Below are 17,687 nucleotides of genomic sequence, written 5' to 3'. Positions count from 1 at the left end.
TGGTGACGTCACGCTACGGGGCGGGGATGGGCGGGGCTAGGACGGCGCTACTTCCGCGGCTGAGACGAGGGAACCGTGAAGGTGGAGGCGACCTGGTTGGAGGCGACTTGAAACTTGAGTTTTGGCGGGAGGACCAGTAGCCGCCTCAGAATTACATCTCAATGGGGTTCCTGTAGGAAGACTTGGATTTCTAACCTCAGACGTACCTGTTTTCGCCGTACGTTTCTCTGTAATCCTCTCCCTGGAATGGGGAAATATAGGAGTTGGACTTTTGTCTCAAGTCAAAACTTAAGATGGTGGGTGGGATGGGAGAGAGAATACTGAAGACTGTTCTGTGCACATTTTATGTGTGCACAATAGTAGTTATTGAACTCATGACGTATTTTATACGTGATATGAGGCAACACCAGGGTCGCACTTACAACCAAAACTTTCTGTAAGAATATAGCGCAATCCACACTGCAACGGCGTTCTGTACTAGGTGCAGCACGAGGCCGGAATGAAATATGCCGATAATTTAGGAGTCCTGCGAGACACTTTTTAGCAGATATGCCAACCAAAGTCTAAAGACATTTTACTTTTTGTTCCCCCGCCTTTTGCGGTAGGGGCCAAAATGAAAAAAAAAAAAAAAAAAAAAAACTAGGAAGGGAGAAGTGCTTACCTTAATGAACGAAACTATTCTACTATTAATATTTTATGACATTTATTTCCAAGTCTTCTAATCCAGTCCTTTTTAAATTCCCATTATTTTTTAATAATAGAGTAATGCATTAAAGTTTCTTTGACTAGGTTGTGCTTGGCCGTTTTTTTTTTTTGGTTCTTACAATATCAGTGTACATCTTCAGTTATATTTATTGGGCATTTGTATTTCTTTTGTGAATTTCCTATTTATAGCTTTCATTTTTCTTAGGGGGTAGTTTATTAAATTGCTAGATTTTTTTTAACATTAGTACTAACCCTTTTTGTACACTATTTTTATGGATTTTGTAAATATTTGTGTTTTCCCCTTATGCCTTGCCTTTTAACTTGACTCTGAAGCTTTTTTTTAATAAGTATTTTTTTTATTTATTGACTTTAGAGAGAGGAGACACAGAAACATCGACTTGTTGATCCATCTACTTATGCATTCATTGGTTGATTCTTGTATATGCCCTGACCCAGGATCGAATCACAGGCGTGGCGCATGGGGACAATGCTTTAACCAACTGAGCTACCCAGCCAAGGCTTATTCTGAAGTTTCTTAACACTTTAATTCCCACCTTCAATTAGAAGTCACCTTGATTTCTGCATGGTCCTTATTTTTTGGTGTTGAGTTTGTGGTCTTCTCCTGTGAACTATGCCTAAAGTGGTGTCCCGGTCAGTTGCCTGCTCCTACACACGGGACCGGGAGGAATATGAGGATGGCGAGAAGCCTCTCCATGTCTACTACTGTTTGTGCGGCCAGATGGTTCTGGTGCTGGACTGTCAGGTGGAGAAATTGCCCATGAGGCCCCGGGATCGGTCCCGGGTGATTGAAGCTGCCAAACACGCCCACAAATTTTGTAACACAGAAGACCAGGAGACAATGTATCTTCGCAGGCCTGAAGGCATTGAACGACAGTACAGGAAGAAGTGTGCAAAGTGTGGACTGCCACTCTTCTACCAGTCCCAGCCAAAGAACGCTCCTGTGACCTTCATTGTGGATGGAGCAGTAGTCAAGTTTGGCCAGGGTTTTGGAAAAATGAATATATATACTCAGAAGCAAGAGCCTCCTAAGAAGGTGATGATGACCAAACGGACTAAAGACATGGGCAAGTTCAGCTCTGTCACTGTGTCTACTATTGATGAAGAGGAAGAGGAGATTGAGGCTAGGGAAGTTGCTGACTCATATGCACAGAATGCCAAAGTGATTGAAAAACAGCTGGAGCGCAAAGGCATGAGCAAAAGGCGGCTGCAAGAGCTGGCTGAACTGGAAGCCAGGAAAGCAAAAATGAAGGGGACTTTAATTGACAACCAGTTCAAATGACCAGGACCCTTTCTTTGACTAGAGGCAAGCATTTAGACCAGGAGACAAAAGAACTTTTTCTTGACTGCATGGACTAGTTCCTACCTTTATGCCCCAGCAGAAGGCTTTATGTTGCTTCCTACATTCATTGAGGTCTTTTAGTCCATCTGACCTGCTTTCTAAAGAGTTACTATTTTTTGTCCATTTGATATCAACTCCTTTAGTTGTGTGGAAACTATGAATAGATCAGTACTTGAATGTCTTTAGTTTCTAAAGTAGCTTTTAATAAAATGTTTAAAGTTTAAAAAAAAAAAGTTATTTTTTTTTCTGTTCATTTCCCTATCCATCTCTATTCCAGGCTATGTTCATATTATTTTGTTCTGAAGAATGATCATTCTTCACTAAAAAAAGTTTTTATTCACCTCTGAGTAATGAATGTTACAATTTTAGGGAATTGTGGGATCATTTCTTATATGAATACTATGCCAACTTTTAAAAATAACAATGCTTAGCCCTGGCCGGTTGGCTCAGTGGTAGAGCATCGGCCTAGCGTGCGGAGGACCCGGGTTCGATTCCCGGCCAGGGCACACAGGAGAAGCGCCCATTTGCTTCTCCACCCCTCCGCGGCGCTTTCCCTCTGTGTCTCTCTTCCCCTCCCGCAGCCAAGGCTCCATTGGAGCAAAGATGGCCCGGGCGCTGGGGATGGCTCTGTGGCCTCTGCCTCAGGCGCTAGAGTGGCTCTGGTCGCAACATGGCGACGCCCAGGATGGGCAGAGCATCGCCCCCTGGTGGGCAGAGCGTCGCCCCTGGTGGGCGTGCCGGGTGGATCCCGGTCAGGCGCATGCGGGAGTCTGACTGTCTCTCCCTGTTTCCAGCTTCAGAAAAATGAAAAAAAAAAAATAATAACAATGCTTAAAATCCAGGGGAAACAATCAATTCTCTGTCCTCATCTTCTTGAACCAACCACTAATATCTGATCCACTTAACCACTTTCTTCATGAAATAATGGCTTCTAAAATAGCATACACTCTGCCTTTTCCTCTTCCTTAGTCTTCTATGTAGTAGCCACTCCTCAAGTTTGTTGTTTTTTGTGTGTTGGTTCCCAGCTCCTTCTCTGCTCTCCAGCCTCTATGGGAAAGTGGCTCAGGCCTTCCTCTTCTAACCAGCTTTTCCACCTTGTCCAGTTTCACTTTTTAAAATACTATGTCTAACTAGAAGATTCCTAAATTTGTATTCTAGCCCTGATCTCTCTTGAACTCTAGTCCCACAAACTGCCTGCTGGTTATCTCTAGTTGTCCATAATAGGTATCTCAAAGATAAAATGTTCTAAAAAACCCTCTTTATTCTTGCCCCACTAGCTTCTCCTTAACTCTTCCCCATCTCAGTTAATGAGACTTTTAAAAAAAGATTATTGGGTGTCATTGGTTTCAAGTGTACATTACTGTGATATATGATCTGTATATTGCATTGTGTGCTCACCACCCAAAGTCAAATTGTATTGTCACCATTTATTTGGCCCCTTTACCTTACTATCCCTTCACCCCTTCCCTCTGGTAACACTATACTCTTTTTTTTTTTTTTTTGTATTTTTCTGAAGCTGGAAACGGGGAGAGAGAGTCAGACTCCCGCATGCGCCCAACCAGGATCCACCTGGCACGCCCACCAGGGGCGACGCTCTGCCCACCAGGGGGCGATGCTCTGCCCCTCCGGGGAGTCGCTCTGTTGCGACCAGAGCCACTCTAGCACCTGGGGCAGAGGCCAAGGAGCCATCCCCAGCGCCCGGGCCATCTTTGCTCCAATGGAGCCCTGGCTGCAGGAGGGGAAGAGAGAGACAGAGAGGAAGGAGGGGGCAGGGGTGGAGAAGCAAATGGGCGCTTCTCCTATGTGCCCTGGCCGGGAATCGAACCCGGGTCCCCCGCATGCCAGGCCGACGCTCTACTGCTGAGCCAACCGGCCAGGGCCTAACACTATACTCTTGTCTGTGCCTGTGAATTCCAGGTTTATATCCCACGAGTGAAGTCATATAGTTCTTAGTTTTTTCTGACTTATTTCACTTTGCATAATACTCAGGGCCCATCCACGTTGTCACAAATAGCAGTATTTCATCTTATGGCTGAGTAGTATTCCGTAGTATATGTCTACCACATCTTCTTTAATCATCTATCAAACAAGACAGGTTGTTTCCATGTCTTAGCCACTGTGAACAGTGCTGTAATGAACATAGGAATACTTACCTTTGTGAATAAATGTTTTCAAGTTTTTTGGGTAGATAGCCAGAAAAGGGATCTGGATCATATGGTAGCTCTAGTCTTAATTTTTTGAGAAACCGCCATACTGGTTTCCACCAGTGGCTCTACCAGTTTACATTTCCACCAGCAGTGAATGAGGGTTCCTTTTTCTCCACAACCTTTCCTACACTTGTTATTACTTGTTGATAACGATTCTAACAGGTGTGAGGTGACACCTCACTGTAGTTTTGATTTGTACTTCCCTAATAATAGCTAGTGAAGTTGAGCATCTTTTCATGTATCTGTTGGCCATTTGTATGTCTTCTTGGGAGAAGAATCTCTTCTGGTCCTCTGCCCATTTTCTAATGGCACTGTTTTGTTTGGTGTTGATTTATATGCGTTCTTCATATATTTTGGATATTAGCCCCTTGTCAGAGCTGTTGTTTGCAAATATCTCCCATTCAGTTGGTTGCATTTTTAGTTAATGACACTTTAATCTACCTTGCCATGAGGTAAAAACCCTATGGGTCATTTTAACCTCGTTGGTTTGAAAGGTGTAGGGAAAAAGAGAGAAGCATCAACTCCTTCCACGTAGTCGTCCCATTTAGCTGTGCACTCGCTGGTTGCTTCTTGGATGTGCCTTGGCCGGCCAGGGATCAAACCTACCTCGGCGTGGCAGGATGATGCTCTCTCTACTGAGTTGCCTGGCCAGGGCCCCGTAGGAGCCATTCTTAGTTGTTCTTTCACACTGTACATCCAGTCTGTCAGCAAGTTTTATCTGATCTGTCTCCAGGGGGCACTCTACCATAATCTCCCTTCCCAATTACTGCCACAGACTCCTCAGGTGGCCTTCCTGCTTCTGCTCTTGTTCACTCCAAATAGAACAATTAAAAAAAAAAAAAAAAGTACATCAGAATATGTCATTCATTTGCTTAAGTACCCGGTACTTAGAATAAAATCCATACTCCTTTCCACAGCTGCCAAGGCCTACTGTGATTTACCCGCTCCCACCTCTCCTATTTCCCACTTTCCCTTTGTTTAGTACACACACACCATGATTTAGTACACACACGTACCTGCTTCAGGCTCTTCTCTCACTTGTCAGGCCTTTGCCTGGCTGCCTTCTTCTCATCATTCAAACCTCAGCTCAGTAGTCACATCCTTGTCAAATTCCTTCATAACACTTAGGCACTCTCCCCCTATTACTATGTTTTATTTTATTCATAGCACTGAAAATATTTAAAACTTTTTTTTTTTTCTTTCTTTCATTTTTCTGAAGCTGGAAACAGGGAGAGACAGTCAGACAGACTCCCGCATGCGCCTGACCGGGATCCACCCGGCACGCCCACCAGGGGCGACGCTCTGCCCACCAGGGGGCGATGCTCTGCCCATCCTGGGCATCGCCATGTTGCGACCAGAGCCACTCTAGTGCCTGAGGCAGAGGCCACAGAGCCATCCCCAGTGCCCGGGCCATCTTTGCTCCAATGGAGCCTTGGCTGCGGGAGGGGAAGAGAGAGACAGAGAGGAAAGCGCGGCGGAGGGGTGGAGAAGCAAATGGGCGCTTCTCCTGTGTGCCCTGGCCGGAATCGAACCCGGGTCCTCCGCAAATATTTAAAACTTAAATGTGTTACTTGCCTATTATTTATTCCTTGGTCTACCCCTTTTCCCACCAACGTAAGCGCCATGAAAGTAAGCAGTTAATTTTTGTAAATTCTTTTTCTTTTAAAGATTTTTATTTATTGATTTGAGAGAGAGAAGAGAGAGAGAGAGAGAGAGAGAGGAGCAGGAAGCATCTACTTATAGTAGTTGCTTCTTGTATGTGCCTTGACCAGGTAACCTGGTGTTTCAAACTGGCAACTTCAGCATTCCAGGTTGACACTTTACCCACTGCACCACCACAGATCAGGCAGGAGGAATTAATTTTTGTTTGCCACATAGAGGTGCTCAACAGGTTCTTGTTAGATATTGTAAATTGCAATTTTGCTGAAATACTCCGAATTACACAGGATATGGACACATCAATGTAGGATAGCTAATCATCTCAGGTTGGCAGGGACTAAGTTTGCTGGGATACAGAACTTTCTGGGCTAAAACCAGGAAAGTTCTGGGAAATCCAAGATAAGTTGATCACCCTAAGATATGTTATCATTTCAACAAATCGTGATACCAACAAAATATCATCGGTAGATTCTGTAACTTTAAGCAAAATGGCATACGTATAACAAAACCAATTTTACCAGAAGTTAATTGATAGAAACAAAGGTAATACCCACAGTATCTCATCAACATTATAGCAAAATGACATTAAATGAAACGTTATACAAAAACCTTACTTTATTTAAAAAAATATTTTTTCCCCAGATAGTTTATTGATTGATATTCAGCCACTTATCCATTCAACAAATATATTAAGCCTTACTCAGAATGAGGCACTATGTATAATGTTAATAAAACCTGGTCTGCTCCCCAAAGGAACAGATACACCGGAACAGAGGGAGAATGCCTAGACTGGCTTGAAGTTAGAAGAGAGTGGGAGGAGGCACATTATGTGTCGGGCCTGTCTTACATATGGGGAATCCAAAAACAAAAGAAAACTCTCAGGCCAACAGAAGACAGACAAGTGGGACAAGGGAGCTGTCAGAGGTTCCTGTTGCTTTAGTGAAGACATGATTAGTTTAATGTACTGGTGTCCAGTGTGGCTCCAAGAGGCAATGAAAGCATGAAGCGTTTCCAAAACAACTTGACCATGAAATCCTTCTGTACTATTTCCATGGAAGCTACTTTGTGAAACTCTTCTATTCCCACTTTCTTCTCCAAATTCATTTTTGTGATCAGCTGAACTCGTTTTGCTTTCCTGATTTTAGATAAAGGTGAAGTTCTTTGACATGGCAAAGAGCAGTGCTAGTACCACGGCACTGTTATCAAGTTTTCATTAAGTTGGGTATGAGGGCATAAGTCCTAACCAGAAGTACTGTAAAAATGGGTTGTGAAACCCAGTATAAGTGCTTGAGTCATATTATAAGATACAGAAAGATTTTTTTAAATAAACCAATTTAATAATACTGCTAGTTGCTATGAAAGGCAGGGACTTCCCATCCCACCACCGCCACACACAGATGTGTCTAACCAAGGACAGGACACATCCTGGTGTGGGCATGATGGTCAGCAGGTCAGTGGGTGACAGGTAACCTTTTCTTCTTTTTTTTTTTAAGAGAGAGTGAGAGAGAGACAGGAAGGGAGAGAGAGGGTGAGAAGCATCAACTCATAGTTGCTTTCTCTTTAACTGTGCACTGAGTTTCTCATCTGTGCCTTGACTAGGGCCATCCAGTGTCTCTTGTTCAAGCCAGTGACCCCATGCTGACAAGCCTGTGACCTCAGGGCTCCGAACCAGCGACCTCAGCATTCCCGGTCAGCGCTTTATCCACCACCAGTCAGGCACTAGGTAGCCTTTTCTTCTTTTCTTCATGATAACTCAACCCCAAATAACCTTTGGGATCAAAGAAAGGGAGCTGCTCTTCCCTCCTGGCTCTAGTGAGTCACTCTGAGGCTTAAAGGACTCCAGATCGGCGGAGCTCGGCATTCATCTACAACTTTGCCGAAAGGTGGATAACCACCAAAGTGTAGGTAAAAGGAATATTTTAGCAGCAGTGAAGGGAAAAAAGGAAGAGAGCAGTGGGGCCAGGCCAAGTCCAAGGTTTAAAAGTCTGTTCAAGAGATGCTGAATCCAATGGAACACTAACTGTGAGGGCCTGTGGGTCAGGGCCTCTAGAGATCAGGACGGGTCACGAGAGGACAGGCTGGCACCAAGTGCTGTCGATACTTTGTCCTAAGAAGTTCACATTAGACATCTGTCCAGCGGTCTGTGGGGCAACTGTACTTGAGCACTGTTTTCCGAGCAGAGGAAGGAGCCGCTGCGGTTTAGTTTCCCTAATGCTCATCCATGTTTGCTGCGCCTCTGCGATGGAGGAATTCCAGTGTACAGACAAGTTGTTGGCAGTGCACATGGAGGGCCACACCCTTGGTCCACAGTCAATGTCACAACTGTGGGGGAAGTGAGAAGATCTCCATCTGGGTGCCAAAGACTGCCTGGACATCTATACAGCGGGGCCACTGTGGGAAAGCCTCAGGCCAGGGAGCCCCTGAAGGTGGTCAAGGCCACCCACGCAGTCACGAGGCCTGCTCCAAGCTATTCTGCTCTTCCTCCTCCGTCTGTAACCAGCTCCAGTCTAGAGACTGAAAGTCAACAGGCAGGTTAAAAATACAGTGGCCACCAGTACACCTCAGGTTGTTTTTCTTTTCCAGGAGGCAACCACCATCACAATTTAGAAGGAAATTTAAACCTCCCATTAATAACATTTTATAATAATAAATTGTTATTGCAGGGTACCCTTTGAGCTTGAGACATATTCAAAACTGTACAGGATCTTTTCTTTGGACTAGCTTGGAGTCCCTAAGATTCCTGGACTATTAAAACTGGAAAGACAATTTTAGTGTTATTTGTACTCACAGTACTTATTTATGCCCATTGAGGTAGGTGGTACCAAGGGCATTCCAGGTGGAGCAAAAGCACATGCAAAGACCCTGTGGCTATAGGAGTATAGCATGATCTAGGAGCAGAACAAATCTCAACTATTGATTTCCAACCTCACCAGATGAAATGCTCTAGTAATACTTCCTTTTCCTCTGGCATAAATGCAAATTAGCAGTGAAAGGATTAAACATATAGTCCCAGGAGGAAGAAGAGCAGCAAAAACAGATATAGAAATCCTAAACGAGAAAACAATGCTTAAATAAATACCAGATCATTACAGTTAATGGTATCTCCTCTGATTCTTCTGAAAACTAAGAAGTTAGCGGAAGACTAGCAGGTGATTGTATTGGCAGGAAAAGGCCATCTAAAGATCTGAGGGAATAATTTAGGATCCTTGAAGCAATGTTAGTTTTGTCTAAATGTACTAGTTTTTCTTTAGTTTAGCTTCTCTATAACTAGTACTACCTCCTGCTAACCTCTGAGTTCCTGAGAAGTGGGACCATGACAGATTCTCGCTTTATCCCTGAAGCCCAGCACAGCACCCATGACACACACATGCTAAGCAATGGAACAAAAGTTGCCCAGTGAGGGGGGGAGTTGAAGGAGGAGGACTCAGAGAATAATGTTACCTTCCTCATAAATATCAAGTGTAGTAAGGATTAAAGGAGATAATGCACATAAAGTACTTGTGCCCATTTAATAATTGTTGGCATTATTATGATCATGGTGAGTAATAATATGCACAGTTGACTCTTGAACAACACCTTTTTGCACTTATACATAAGGAAAATACAGTAAATGTATTTCTTTTCTCTAGCTTACTTTAAGAATACAGTATATAATATATATGCAAAATACATGTTAATCAACTGTTCATGTTATCAGTAAGGCTTCAGGTCAACAGTAGGCTATTCATAGTTACGTTTTTGGGGAGTCAAAAGTTATACGTAGCCCTGGCCGGTTGGCTCAGCGGTAGAGCGTCGGCCTAGCGTGCGGAGGACCCGGGTTCGATTCCCGGCCAGGGCACACAGGAGAAGCGCCCATTTGCTTCTCCACCCCTCCGCTGCGCTTTCCTCTCTGTCTCTCTCTTCCCCTCCCGCAGCCAAGGCTCCATTGGAGCAAAGATGGCCCGGGCGCTGGGGATGGCTCTGTGGCCTCTGCCCCAGGCGCTAGAGTGGCTCTGGTCGCAACATGGCGATGCCCAGGATGGGCAGAGCATCGCCCCCTGGTGGGCAGAGCGTCGCCCCTGGTGGGCGTGCCGGGTGGATCCCGGTCGGGCGCATGCGGGAGTCTGTCTGACTGTCTCTCCCTGTTTCCAGCTTCAGAAAAATGAAAAAAGAAAAAAAAAAAAAAAAAAAAAAGTTATACGTGGACTTTCGACTGTGCAGGGGGTTGGCACCCCCTATCCCCACATTGTTTAAGGGTCAACTGTACTGGAAAATCCTAAGACTATACTGAGATAGGGAAAACACTGCATTGCCTTTCCAGTTTTGTTTTCTCGTCTGCTGCTGAGGGACATAGAGTAGCTGGGGTTCACACAGGCCGTTACCCGTAAACTCAGGTCCTGCTCTTTCATAGTGTCTTGCATTGCGCTTTCTAGCTGGGTGCAGAGAGTATGTGCTTCGGCCACCAGTTCTTCACTAAAGAAAAGGAACAAGTTATTAGAACGTGGTCAGTATTATTTTTTCAACGATAATACAACTGTTTAAAAACTATGCTTAAGAGCTTTTGACAAGATTTTTAAATTAAGAATTATTTAATGTGAAAAAGCAAACAGGTCCCTGCTTAATAAAAGAGTTATAAGTAAAAGAGCTCTTTTGGACTTAACTAGATAGCTGAATTTATTAATTCTCTCCAAACTCCCAAAATGTAAAGATAACTCCCAACTCACCTATTTCCAATTTGGGGGGGGGGGGAATACACACACACACACCCTCAAGTAATTCACCAGAATTCCCCAATTCCTTGAGATCCGAGGAAAAGCAGATCAGGGAACTGATTCATGTGATCTGTGCTCTCTCCTTTCTAACGACAATGCACATGTCCTATCAAGATGGCCCATGGTGAGACAGGGTAGAGTATAGTAGGCCACCTGCCCTTTCTAGCCTCAGCTCTATGGCGTGGGGAAACAATCGGCTCCCTGTGCTCCCAGGATGACTTCTGTAGATTTCTGAGTATATTAGTGGAGGGAATATGACAAATCCAGGAAGGCAGTGTCCTCTCATCTTGCAAAGTGTGGCATCTTATGGAAGGAACACAGGGCACCTTTTTGTCTAGCCTCACCTACAGGGCTAATAATTGGGTAAAAGGCTCAGTGCCAGCTCCACAGGACCCACAAACAGTCCTCAAGGAACTCCAGTAGGTTGGGGAGAGAATTAAGAACCTAAGGCCACATCTGATTAAGTACCAAGACAATACAGGCTATGAACTCCCAAAGTACTGGAACAGCACTTTTTAAAACACCTTTTTTGAGATAAATTTATATACTATTAAGTTCACCCAGTTAAAGTGTACAATTCAATAGTTCCAGTGTATTTATAGAGTTATGCACCCATCATAATAATTTAGTCTTGGAACATTTTCATCACCCGAAAAGCAATGTTGTACCCATCATCACCCACTTTCCATTGCCCCTCCCACCTTCCCTAGGCAATCATTAATCTATTTTCTATGCCCTTAGACTTGCCTACAGGAGTTGATTTTAACCATATCCAGTGCCTAGGGCTTGGTATACATGCTGAGTTAGTGGGTGTGGGACTGAATTATAAACCAAAAATCCCCACAGGAGGTCCAAGAACAGAGAGATGCCCGTGTGCTTGTGTGGTCAGGGCTTTGGAGGCAGTAGGAAGTAGATGTGCCCTCCAGATGAGAGGACCATTCCAAGGGAAGTCTTGAACTTGGGTCAGCATCAGAATCAGCCAGGGCTCATTAAACATGGACCGCTGTGGCCCATCCTGAGCTTCTGATTCAGAATCTGCATTTCTAACAAGATGCTGCTGATGCTGCTGGTCTGGACCAGACTTGGAGGAGCACTGGGCTGGAGCAAGGAGCTTGTGTGAGAACAGGGGATCCGCCTGGAAAGCGGCTCGGAGGGGCCGTGAATGCCTGAAAAGGCTCCTCTAGGGAGAGGGATCCTCTAGGGAGTAGGGTACCTTTACTAGTTACTGACCAAGGAACAGCTTGATCAAAACGGTGTATTGTGAAGACTAATTGAACCAGCCAGGGCTTAGAGACAGTACTAGGCAGGAGGCAGGGAAGCCGAAAGTCTTGCCACAAAGGGCTGAAATGTTCTGTTCACCGACTCTGTGCAGTGCGCTGGGTGACAGGGGGAGAGAGGAAGGGATGGATGGGAGGCGATGAGAGAAAACGGCAACTGGTAACTAAGTGTTGTTGGGTGACTGGGAGGAGGCGAGATGACTCAGGTAGGGTGAACACGGCCCTCCCCGCGGGGAATCTGCTTCTGAAGACCAGATAATAAATGATGGACTATATAACAGCATGTGACTGGCTAGCACTTTCAATATTCTCACTGAATAATTAATAATCCAACCCTCAGACGAGGAACTTTTAGTTACCAGAACAGTCTGACTCCCAAGGAACTATGAGACCTTTGTCCCGGCAATGCCTGCCATATGTAACAAACACAAAGAGAAACAACCACAAAACCACCAGACAGAGGAAACGGTCAATCAGTGATCAGCATCCATTTGCATCCCATGACCTCCTGATGTACCCCTAAATATTACACTTGGCACTGTTCACAACGACACACCTTTGGTTGACTGGCCCAGGGAGGCTGCTGGGGGCAGTGGGAGGCTGACACATCAGCTGACCGGAGTGACTAAGGCGAGAAGCATTCATGCTATCTGGGCTTCCACTCACAGGACCACGGACCTTGCTCTAAAGGAAAAAAACCAAAAAAGTCAACAAAATTTTTGAGCAAGGGAATAGCTCAACTTTTGCATTCATACCGTGGTTATTATCTCCTGGGACAATTGGCCACAAGACACCTGCTGTTCCTAGATTCCTAGAGGACACTGGTCAACGCCTCTACCCAAGACAACAGCTGGTAGTCTGCACTACAGTTTAGAAAATGTTTCTATATTAGGTGTACTTTTTGATAAAAGACTCTAAATATAGGCAGATTTGTAAGCTTTATTTCATTAAGTTTGACTGCTTAATGAACTCATAAGGAAATTAAAAGTGAAATGGTTTTTTGTGTGAGACTCACAAAAAAGTTATCAGTGACTTTCTGTGAATCGCACCATCTGTGGGACAGCTGAGAAGAAAACCAAGATGCTCTGACTCCCAGCTGCTGAAGCCACTCCACCTCAAAGCCAGATGCTAAACCCAGCTCCCGCCCCAGTGGCTTGCACCTCCTCAAACCTGCAGCACAGACCTGCAGGTCAACCTTCTCAGGCACCTCAAGCCACCTCTTCCTCCTGAGTCCCCAGCACACTCTCATCTGCTGGCTTCGCCTACTGCTCGTTAACCCCTCTCCTCGCCCTCCCTGCAGCCTGCAGTTTTTTATCCTTCTCACCCAATCATCCTCTCCCCCCACTGAACACCAAGGTCCAACCTCAACCAGCCATTCAAGTACCCTATTTTGCCCTGCTCTTTGTCCTGTGCGTCTTTCCTGGTGAGGATCACCCTTGGAGACCCAAACATCTACCTCTGTCACTTCCCCTGGGTCCACAAGTGAGGAAGGAGACCACCACCGCGCTGCCTGGCTCCCTACTTTTCCACCATCCTGTCCTGTGCACCACAGGGACTACTCAATCCCAGCCCCCGAGTGGCCCCTCACACTCCATGGTGAGGTCTGCCAAAGCCTCAACTCTGTTCTCCTACTGCCATCAGAGTGGGTTTTCCAAAACCTAGTGTGATCATCCCATTCCCATACTTAACTTTTCAGTATGAAAGAAAATACTGCAATGTTTATTTTAACTGCGGCCTCTATGAGCTAGCCCTTGTCTATCTGTCCAGTGCCATCCCCAATGATACCCTTCCCCACTCCACACCCACACGCTTACACCTCCTCACTCCAGGCCTGTGACACAGCAATGTCCTAGTCCTGGAATGTCCTCATCTCCACCTAGCCGCCTACCTACCTCCCACTCCTTCTTCAGGTGTATGTAATAATACCTCCTCTGAACGTGTCCTGTGGTCGCTCACCTCAAAGACTGCAGCTGGCATTCCTCCTTTGTGTTCATGCTATAGCTTGTCTTACTAGAGCTGCTGCACGGCACATCCTGCCCTAAACTGTCCTCATCATTTCCCTGTCTGTGCGCCTCATCAGATTATGAGCTCGTTGGACTAGGCACCATGCTTATTTTTCCTCCTGTAGTCCCAGGTTTCTGCACCCTGCTGGGCACATCCTCAGCACTCAATAAATGTTGAAGGGATGCAGATGGCAGATCAGGCCACAGCCTGTGAACACCTCCACTTCCCCCTCCCTCTGAAATCTTCTCTGCCTCGTCATCTCTTCCCTTTTCTTTTCCTCCTCACTTATAGGAAGAAATGTCACTCACCCCTTTCCAAGGCCAAGCTTATGAAACTGACCTCTTCATTATTTCCAAGACTAGAGGCTAAACTATCACTTTGATGCTGTGAATCTCCAGGACACTGTGTCCTTCTGCTTGGCCTACAAATATGTTCCCGTTTCCATGATCTGAAACAACACTGTCCCTGTATCCCACTTCCACTATAAGCAATTAAATACCCATTCTCCTCTTCGCTCTAGGGGCTACCAGTGACTAAGGGCTCTCTTTTTAACCGCTTCAGCCTCTGTGCAGCCTGTACAGTGGGGTCACTCTCCCAGCAGGTCTGGCTTCCATCACTTTGCCTGGCACTTTTCACTTCCGTCCTGAGCTCTTTTTTGTCTTACGTTTTCTGAGAACATTCAGTGGAATCACAGCTATGTTAAGACCGACAGCCCTGGCCGGTTGGCTCAGTGGTAGAGCGTCGGCCTGGCGTGCGGAAGTCCCGGGTTCGACTCCCGGCCAGGGCACACAGGAGAGGCGCCCATCTGCTTCTCCACCCCTCCCCCTCTCCTTCCTCTCTGTCTCTCTCTTCCCCTCCCGCAGCCGAGGCTCCATTGGAGCAAAGATGGCCCAGGCGCTAGGGATGGCTCCTTGGCCTTTGCCTCAGGCGCTAGAGTGGCTCTGGTCGCGACAGAGCGACCCCCCGGATGGGCAGAGCATCGCCCCCTGGTGGGCATGCTGGGTGGATCCCGGTCGGGTGCATGCGGGAGTCTGTCTGACTGCCTCCCTGTTTCCAGCTTCAGAAAAATACAAAAAAAAAAAAAGACCGACCGTGGGCACAGAAAGTGTGCGTTATAATCGAAGCAGTAGACACAGATGAGGACCCACTGCATCGTGCTGCCCTGCCTGCAGGCTAGATGGAGGGCCCCCAAAATATCTACACTCCTAACCCCAGGAACCTAGGAACGTGACCTGATTTGGAAAAAGGTTCTTTGCAGATGTAGTTAAGGATCCTGAGATGAGATCATCCTAGACTATTCAGGTGGTACTGAAATCCAATGACAAGTGTCCTTATAAGAGACAACCATAAGAGACACAGAGGAGGCCATGTGAAGACAGGCAGAGATTGGAGTGATGCAGCCACAAGCCTAGGAACACCTGGAGCCACCAGATGCTGGAGGCAGGGAAGGACCCTCCCCTAGAGCCTTCAGAGGGAGCCTGGCCCTGCCAGCACCTTGATTTCAGAATTCTGACAGAATACTTTGGGGTAATTTATTACAGTAGCCACAGAGCATGAACACACGCATAAATAAACACAACGGGCCTAGGACCGATCGCTGCCCTCCCTGCTCACTGTAAACCCTGAAGACGTGAAAACCGAGCACAGCAGCTGAGGGTTTGCCAGTGGCTCTGTGCTCTCCCCTGTAGGGAGGTGGCGGCTGCACGGAGGCGGCAGGGAACCCAGCACAGCAGCTGAGGGTTTGCCAGTGGCTCTGTGCTCTCCCCTGCAGGGAGGCGGCGGCTGCATGGAGGCGGCAGGGAACCCAGCACAGCAGCTGAGGGTTTGCCAGTGGCTCTGTGCTCTCCCCTGCAGGGAGGCGGCGGCTGCATGGAGGCGGCAGGGAACCCAGCACAGCAGCTGAGGGTTTGCCAGTGGCTCTGTGCTCCCCCTGCAGGGAGGTGGCGGCTGCATGGAGGCGGCAGGGAACCCAGCACAGCAGCTGAGGGTTTGCCAGTGGCTCTGTGCTCCCCCTGTAGGGAGGTGGCGGCTGCATGGAGGCTGCAGGGCCCAGAGGGGCTGGCAGACTGCAGGCTGCGGGCCTGCCTACAGGGCTCACTCACACAGGCGATCTTCAGGAGATTCCAGAGTTCCTTCTGTCGCTTCTCCTGAAGCCGAACCACAGTCTTCTCATCCTCATTCATTAAACTCACCACCTCTTCTACCTTGGGCAACAATTCCAGAGCCTTCTGCTTGCAAACCACAGTTTTACTGTAAATAAACAAGACAAAGCCCAGTGGCATTTGGGTTGAGAAGGCAGGAGAACATAATCCCTGGCAACTATGAACCCACTCAGCAGCTGCAGGTACATTTTCCCCAGGTGAGCGAGCGCAGCAGCCAGGAGGAGGAAATAGCCTCACACAGCCTCTGCCTCTCCACATCCCTCGGGCAGGAAAGTCAGGCCTCTACCTGAGCTGCGTGTAAATCACTCGCACTTTCTTCTCGAAGGCTTGGATTGCCTGAAGCAGCAGTCGCACCATTTCCTGACTGTCGCCCTCCGTTCGCTGGTCTGGAAAGAGGCAAGGAGTCACTCAGCTCCTCCAGGTGGCGGGCAGAGTGCCAACGCCTCAGACCTGACACAACAAGGAACCCAAGGCGGGCGTGAAACCCCACTCACCTCTCGGCTTTTCCCTGAGTCGCCGGTAAAGCTCCCTCGCTTGCTCTTCTCTGAAATATACAAAGAAGCTGTGTCTAGATTTGAGGCCAAACTAACATATTTGAAGCATTCAATGAGCTAATTCCTACCAGTTGAATTACTGATTTCCAGAAGTTAGACTGACAATATGTCTTGACTGGAGAAAATTAGTATTCCCAGTGATATTATAGGGAATATCTACAAGGGAATGATCACTGTCATTATCAAAGATCAAATGTCTTGGGAGTTTAATGAGAGAGGATCTTAAGAAAATCAGTCTCGGCCCTGGCAGGTTGGTTCAGCGGTAGAGCGTCGGCCTGCCATGCAAGAGTCCCAGGTTCGATTCCCGGCCAGGGCACACAGGAGAAGCACCCATCTGCTTCTCCACCCCTTCTCCTCTCCTTCCTCTCTGTCACTCTCTTCCCCTCCTGCAGCGAGGCTCCATTGGAGCAAAGATGGCCCGGGCACTGGGGATGGCTCTGTGGCCTCTGCCTCAGGTGCTAGAGTGGCTCTGGTCGCAACAGAGCGACACCCCAGGGGGGCAAAGCATCGCCCCCTGGTGGGCGTGCCGGGTGGATCCTGGTCGGGCGCATGCGGGAGTCTGTCTGACTGCCTCCCTGTTTCCAGCTTCGGAAAAATGAAAAAAAAAAAGAAAAGAAAATCAGTCTCTACTCTGCCCCTGGTAGTTCCTGTCCACTTGGCTTCCTCCACAGTGATTCCAGGTGCCATCCCTGGATCCGAGTCTGGAGAACATGGCTTCCTCTTGAAAACGCAAGCCCAGGGTGGACACAAACTCCTATCCCTTTTTCCCCTTACCCTACACAGTGAGAGTGGCTGACATTCTCAGAGGTGACTTTTATTTGAACACTAGAGTAAAATAAAGGTTTAACTAATTCAAGAAAATACAGAATACGAATACTCAGATTTCTGATGGTGAGGTTCCTGGTCCTGAGAATCCTAGTAAAAGCATCAGAAGACACTGCCTAGGCCACAAGAGAGTGCTCCCGAGAGGCTGTCGAGCCTGCCTGTCTCCTCCCCACCTGCACCCGG

The 17,687-nt window shown here is 47.1% G+C and overlaps 1 protein-coding gene and 1 pseudogene across 2 annotated transcripts in view; one reads left to right on the top strand and one right to left on the bottom strand.

Annotated features, from left to right (window-relative positions):
• The first annotated feature begins 72 nt into the window (after nt 1-72).
• On the top strand, nt 73-2,258 carry LOC136308133 (STING ER exit protein pseudogene; annotated as a pseudogene).
• Nucleotides 2,259-5,954: 3,696 nt separating this feature from the next.
• The window catches only part of IKBKB (inhibitor of nuclear factor kappa B kinase subunit beta), a 64,253-nt gene continuing 52,520 nt past the window's right edge, over nt 5,955-17,687 (bottom strand). For both annotated transcript variants that reach the window (XM_066234463.1, XM_066234461.1), the window contains 6 exons: nt 16,620-16,669; nt 16,412-16,511; nt 16,066-16,213; nt 12,516-12,643; nt 10,293-10,383; nt 5,955-8,445 (listed from right to left, as the gene is read on the bottom strand). In XM_066234463.1, coding sequence (XP_066090560.1) covers nt 8,380-8,445; nt 10,293-10,383; nt 12,516-12,643; nt 16,066-16,213; nt 16,412-16,511; nt 16,620-16,669 — 583 coding nt within the window. In that variant the 3' untranslated portion in view covers nt 5,955-8,379. The remainder of the gene's footprint in view (nt 8,446-10,292; nt 10,384-12,515; nt 12,644-16,065; nt 16,214-16,411; nt 16,512-16,619; nt 16,670-17,687) is intronic.

The sequence above is a fragment of the Saccopteryx bilineata genome, chromosome 6 (genome assembly GCF_036850765.1).
Source record: "Saccopteryx bilineata isolate mSacBil1 chromosome 6, mSacBil1_pri_phased_curated, whole genome shotgun sequence".
Lineage (NCBI taxonomy): Eukaryota > Metazoa > Chordata > Mammalia > Chiroptera > Emballonuridae > Saccopteryx > Saccopteryx bilineata.
This window is presented reverse-complemented; position numbering and strand designations above follow the sequence as displayed.